The 6,740-nt window shown below is 43.0% G+C and overlaps 1 protein-coding gene across 1 annotated transcript; it reads right to left on the reverse strand.

Annotated features, from left to right (window-relative positions):
• Positions 1-433: 433 nt before the first annotated feature.
• LOC121276421 lies at positions 434-2,691 on the reverse strand. The gene has a single exon (XM_041184789.1). The coding sequence runs from the start codon at positions 2,591-2,593 to the stop codon at positions 497-499; it is 2,097 nt and encodes a 698-aa protein (XP_041040723.1). The 5' UTR covers positions 2,594-2,691; the 3' UTR covers positions 434-496.
• Positions 2,692-6,740: the final 4,049 nt, after the last annotated feature.

Below are 6,740 nucleotides of genomic sequence, written 5' to 3' on the forward strand. Positions count from 1 at the left end.
AGAAAATTCAGCCTCTATTCCTTCTCCTGATCACTATTAGTGACAGCTGCTGTAAACTGCATTTATTTTAGAAGAGAACAGCTCCGATGCCATCCACAATCAGATTAATGACATTTACTGCCTAGGGCTTCACATGAAGAAGGAATTAGTGAAATAATAGAGAATGGGCAGAATCTGTGCAACTGCACCCCAGCATGAACCAAACACGCTGAAAGCAGCGATGGTTTGAAAGTTGTGGGAACTTTACATAGATAAAAAGAAAATTGAAATAGAACATTTGTGGCTTTAAATACAATTTCAAGGTTCAGCAGGCATTGAGAAAACACTTAATCTTCACTCCTGTAATTGATGGCATATTCTGAACTCTTCACCTGAGACCCAGCTCATTGTATCAACTAAAATTATATTAATGACTTTGCTGAAGAATGCTAAATGATGAACAGTACGTTTATTCTCATTTCTGATACGAATTATAAAAGATATTAAAAGTTGTATTTCAGTCTTGTTCATCATCCTCAATTATTGTATGAAAGCGATCAACATCCCAGTGCATGAATTTTCGAAGAACCGGTGGAGATTTGAGAAGCGCAGAGAATGATGTTTTTCTGCTTATGGCAGGAATCGATTCTTGCTTGTTGATGTTCTGTGCTAGAAATATGCTGTTCTCAGAACACACTGCATGTTTATGTTCAGGAGCACCCAACATCTGGCACACATCTTTAGGAGATTCACTGTTCAGGTACTGCCAGGCTTTCTTGCCACTGTGGTCCCTTAAATTAACATTTGCTTGATATTTCTTCACTAAGTATTGAATGATTTTCAGCTGTTCATGTATAACAGCTATGTGTAGTGGAGTGTACCCACAGGTAGATTTAATGTTCACATTTAGTTTAACTTTCATTTTACTTGCACCGCTAATAAATCGAGAGAGTGCATGATGGTTGCCATGTTTTGCAATCCAGTGAAGCACTGTGTAGCCAGAAATAAAATCCTTTTTCATAGCAAAGTTAGGATCTTTGCAGAATAAAGCATAAGCCTGTTCAAACCTGCCAACAGCTGTTTTCACCATCCATTCATGCTCCACAGAATCAAGTAAAGATTTTTCTGATGCATGCCCAATTTTTAATGAATCCTCTTCTCTGCACTCACCATGACTCTCTGTCTGGGTCAAACTTACTGGCTGATCACTTATGTGCAAAAATGCTTCCCTATCAACTATTTTTGGAGCAGTTGACTTGTTGACTGTTGCCATTTTGTGAGGAAGTCCATTGATCTTAATCTTTTTACGAGAAGGTTTGTGTCTTTTGGGCGATATACTTTGCCCTTTATTACCCAATAGCTGCCCACTTCCTTCAGATGCCTGACAATGCTGTTGTGACAGCTTTTTTTGACTCTTTTGAATGCATTCTTCTGTATATGCTGCTGAATTTACAAGCACTTTAGTGTCACTACCAGTTGATAATACTGGCAAAATGTTCTGTATTTTGTCAGTACTTCCATGTTTCATTCGTGATGAAGGCTTTTTCCAGTGGTTGACCACTTTGTTCTGGTGAGTAGATGTGCTGCCCTGCATGTGCACTCGCTGAAAACCATTTTTTGGCTTCTCCGCAAAATTCTCCAGAAGATTTTGGTCAGGTTTATATTGCAAATTTCCAATGACAGGTGCATCAGAAATGATTTCAGAATTGTAGCTTGGAGGAGGTCCATAGATGGGTTTTCCCTTCTCTCTACACTCAGCAATACAGCGAGGAGGGGCGAGATGAGAAAGGTTGGGCGAGGCTGTGGAATTGCTGCTGCGTTTACTATCCTCATTAAATAATCTCAGGGTGTCACCCGCGCAACGACTTGGAGCTACAGGACCTCTTCTACTTTTGCTTTTAAAATTTCGAGACCTCTGCTCTGTTGACTTACAAAGAACTGATCCATCGCCTTTGTTGAGAACTCCACTTGAATCCCTCTGTCGAACGGGTTGGTCCACATTGGTCTTTTTGGCATTTTCCCTGACCATCTCAAGCTGTGGGCGACTACCTTCGCTCAATAAGGTGCAGCCATTCGCTTCATCGACGCAGTTTTCACCTCGTAATATAGTTGGCAATGCCTTCGGCGACTCCTTTGGCTCCTGCACAACGTCAATGGAAAGTTTTGCAAACTCCTCGGGAGTGGCTTTCTCCTCACCTCTGGAAGGACGGTGAGTTTTGCTGACTTTCTGTGCTACTGCCTCCTGGCGCTTTTGCTTGAGCGGACTCTCTGGAAGTTGTCCAGCAGCCGCCGGCTGGGTGCACTGAGCTGCTCTTTGCCTCACCTTATCTTCTATCTTTGGACGAGCAGGCGCGATGACATGGCCTGAAGTGGAAATCTCTTCGGGGATCAATTCTACATATCTTTTCTTCAGAAGTATATACTTAACCCCACCTTCCATCTTCACCACGGCGACTGAGTTGACGAACTTCTTGAATTGTTCGCGGGTCTGCAGCTGCCTCTCAGGGTCCCTGAGGAAATGGCTGAAATGAGCGGTCAGATCCGCATTCCTCACCTTTCCACGATGAAGCAGCAGAAAATCCAAAACGGTTTCCTGACTGAAAGTTGCGGCCATCACTGGCGAAATGTCATCGAAACCCTTTGCTCTGGCTCCTGGTACCGGCTCCGGCGCCACTGCCGCTTCCCTCTGGCACTCACCTGGTGCTACCTGCACTGAGTTCGCCTCTGCAGCTCATCGATTGGGTTCGACGTCACAGCGCTGAATTCCATTGGACAATCCCGATGTCAATCAATGTCGATCCACATCCTGCAGATTATCCTGTACAGGTGGCTCCACCTGTACAGATAAAACTTAAGGTGGCTCGGAAAAGTCATATCCAATTAAAGTCCTGCACTCCGCCTAAGTATAAAACGTAGGCCATATTGTGCAAGGGAAAGGTTAAAAGTTGTGTTTTTACCACCCTTCATTCTGTGCGGGCTGATTGTGCAAGAATGCGAGGCCCGACCGCAGACCATTTACCTGCCAATGCCCTGGGGCTTGATGGTTCAGCTGCAGGGGGTCCAAAGTTAAATTTCCCAACATTAAGTTTAGAACAAAAACAGAATTAGCTGGAAAAACTCAGCAGGTCTGGCAGCATCGGCGGAGAAGAAGAGTTGACGTTTCGAGTCCTCATGATCCTTCGACAGAACTGGATTTCGTTTTATACGTTCATTCACTACAATTGACATTTATTGACCATCCCTATGATTACAGTGAAGTGGCTTACACAACCACTTAAAAGGGTGGTTAAAGTGTGGGAGGTCAACTGCATTTAGATCAGATCAGATAAGGACTGCAGATATCAGTTGCACTTTGAGCGTGTTGACGCCTGCGATGTCCTTAAATGTGGGATACTCGACTGTAAAATTTGTGGTAGTAGGGGCTATGTTTAAGCTCTCACCTGATTATAAACAATAGAATGTAACCATTCATGTCTTCTTCTGCAGCATCTGCACGACATAATGTTTCCCAATTATGACTGCTCAACTGTGCACTCTAGAAACATCAACTGCAGCTGGAAGACCATCAACTCAATGAAGGATGCTCTTTGGTCTGCCCAAAACCTGTTGATCTTCCAGTGCCGAGTTGTCCATGACCCAGTGTTGCAGACTGGTACATTTCAAGGTCCAAGACCACATGCTAAGGGACTCACTAAAGCTTGGGGCAACTGCTGCAAAAGTGCTGTGGGGAAGGGCCACTGTCTAAAGCCCTTCAGCCATAGTACAATGAGGGGCTAGAAACCAAAACCCCTCCGGCTGTAGGTTTGGCATCTATTGATGGTAAATATTAACTGTAATTGTAAATGTGAGTAACACACAGTACTGGAAGAAACTTATTTGGTTTGCATCTTATGTAATGTCAGCTCTGAATGATCTAATAATGTCTGCTTATAAATGTTATGAATAAAGTATATTTTTGGAATAAAAAGATATTAGTGAACTAGTTGGGTTTCTACCACAGTCAGACAGGTCCAGGGTCACCTTTACTCAAACCAGCTTTTCATTTCCAGTTTTATTTATTTTTAAAATTGAATTCAAAGGTTATTTCATGGACTCATGTTCATCTGGACCATTGTTGCCATCGCCAAATACACCTTTCCTACTCTCCCCTTTCAGCATTCTGAAGGGGTTGTTCCCTACACAACACCCAGTCCACTCCTCAATTACCCCCAACATTCTTTCCCTTCCCATGGCACCTTCCTGTGAATGTGCAGGAGGTGCAACATCTGTACAATTACCTCATCCCTTTCCACCATCTAGGGCCCCAAATGTTTCATTAAGTGAAGCAGCAATTAACTTGTACTTCTTTCAATTTAGTATATTGTATAAATGCATACTGTATACGATGCGGTCTCCTATATTGGGGAGACCAAATGCAGATTGGGTGATCACTTTGCAGAACACCTCTCTCAAGTCCACAAGTGCGATCCTAAGTTTCTGGTTGCCTGTCACTTTAAATATCCACCCCACTACCACTCTGACCTCTTTGTGCTTGGCCTCCTCTACTGTTCTTATGAACCTCAGTGAAAGGTTAAGGAATAGCATGTTCATCTTTCAATTAGGAACTTTATGCCCCTACAGACTCAAGATTGAGTTCAACAATTTCAGATCATAACCACTGCTCTCATTTTTTTGATAGCAGCTGTTGGTAGTGATTCTGCTATTGGATTTTTCACCTCCTCTAGACCAAATTTTATTTAGTTTTTTACTTTTTCCATTGCCATCCATTCCCTTTTGCCTTGCACCATCATCCTTTTGTCATTTAATCTCTCCTGCCTTCCACCCTATTACAAGGCCTCCTCTTCTGCTCTTTCCTCCCCATCCCCTTACCCAGCTCAAAAACTTATTGGCCCAAATCTTCCAATCAGTATCAGAACCCTTGTTTCCAATCCTGATCAAACAAAAAACTAGCCACTTACATTCCTCTGATTTTCTGGCCAATCTTCTGATGGAGGATCCTGCAAAACTCACTCAGTGCAGGAAATCTCAGAGCAGCAGAGAGAATCAGCTCAGAAGCCACTCTCCTTTTTAACACACTTGCTGCTGTATTCTGGTAAGTTAGAGTTTACATGTCCCAAAGTTTGTCAGTATGTTAGTGAATGAGTTTATGAGTGAATGGGTGAATGTGTAGTTGTGTAAGTGGGTAGTACGGTGGTTGAGGTGAGTGGGTAAGGGGTAGGGTGGGTGAAGTAAGTGGGTAAGGGGTTGGGTGACATCTGGGTAGGATGGTGAGGTTAGGTGAGGGGATCGAGGGGGAGTCAGGTGGCGGAGCTGGTCAGGTCAGATCTAGGGAGTGGGATGGTGGGGGTGGGGGGGGGAGCTGGAGGGACTAGGAGGGAAGTTGGGGTTTCAGGGACGGTAGTCCAGGGGTCGAGGAAAGAGTCAGTGGTGATAGTTGAATAGTCACCCAGGCATTAGACTAGGATTTTTCTAATATTTCCTGGTAAACTATTCAGGTGAGTAGGCCGGAACCATCTGAAGTTTCTGACTCAAAGTTGGAAACTTTCTCAGAGCATCCCGGGAAGCAGGGAAATTGCCCATGCGTCCCGGGAAGCAGGGAAATTGCCCATTGGAAGTACAAACTGCCCAGGCAATTCCCGCAGAGTCAGTGCATCAGGACTTCCAAGGGGTCCCAAAACGCATCTCCGGCTATTCGTCTGGTCTCCAGTGATCCAGAGACTGGACCACAACATCTCTAACCAATTCTGATGAAAGGTCATCAACCTAAATCATGAACTTTGTTTCTCTTTCCACAATTGTTGCCTGCCCTGCTGAGTTATTATTGAATCTGCTGCTATCACACTTTCAAGCACTATATTCTGGATGAAAAGAACTGAGTGCATAAAAAATGTTTCTTAATATTGTCATTTTTTTGGCCACATACCTTAAATCTGTCATCTCTGGTTATTGACCCTTCTGCCATTGGAAACAGTTTCTCCTTACTTAACCTATCAAAACGCTTCATGATTTTGAACATCTTTATCAAATTTTTCCTTAATCTTCTCTGCATTCAAGAGAACAACCTCAGTTTCTTTCTACTCTTTATGTAAGAGAAATGTTTCATCCCTAGTAGCCTTCCTATTGTGTGGTGCCAGAATTGGCCACAATCCTCTAGCTGGGGCCGAACAGGTTTTATAAAGGTTTACCATAACTTCCTTGCTTTTGTACTGTATGCCTCAATTTATAAAATTAAGGATCAATATGTCTTTTTAATAACCTTTTCAACTTATCTTGCTCCCTTCAAGGACTTGTATACATACACTTGCAGATCCCTCTGTTCCTACCCGACTTTAAAAAGGTACCATTTGGTTTATCTTGCCTCCCCTCATTCTTGCTGTTGAAACGTATTGCTTAACACATCACTGTGTTAAATTTCATGTCATTTTTCTGCCCATTTGATCAATTTTGGGACCCCTTGGAAGTTCTGATGCACTGACTCTGCGGGAATTGCCTGGGCAGTTTGAACTTCCAATGGGCAATTCGCCTGCTTCCCGGGACGCTCTGAGAAAGTCTCCAACTTTGAGTCAGAAACTTCAGATGGTTCCGGCTTACCTGAACTCTGACTATTCTCCTCACTGTTTATTATATCATGTAATGCAAAATCATTTCCTATTCTTGTATTTCATAATTGTTAAACTGTAATTCTAAATCACTATTTATTCATACCTTTATTATGTAAGAATTATTTCTAATTTGGGTTGCAGTCATCATACGGACTCAAA

This window comes from Carcharodon carcharias, chromosome 1 (genome assembly GCF_017639515.1).
Source record: "Carcharodon carcharias isolate sCarCar2 chromosome 1, sCarCar2.pri, whole genome shotgun sequence".
Taxonomy (NCBI): Eukaryota; Metazoa; Chordata; class Chondrichthyes; order Lamniformes; family Lamnidae; genus Carcharodon; species Carcharodon carcharias.

Bases quoted from the DNA above. Each gene is read 5' to 3' on its own strand.
- LOC121276421 (XM_041184789.1), bottom strand. From the start codon at position 2,593: ATGGCCGCAACTTTCAGTCAGGAAACCGTTTTGGATTTTCTGCTGCTT.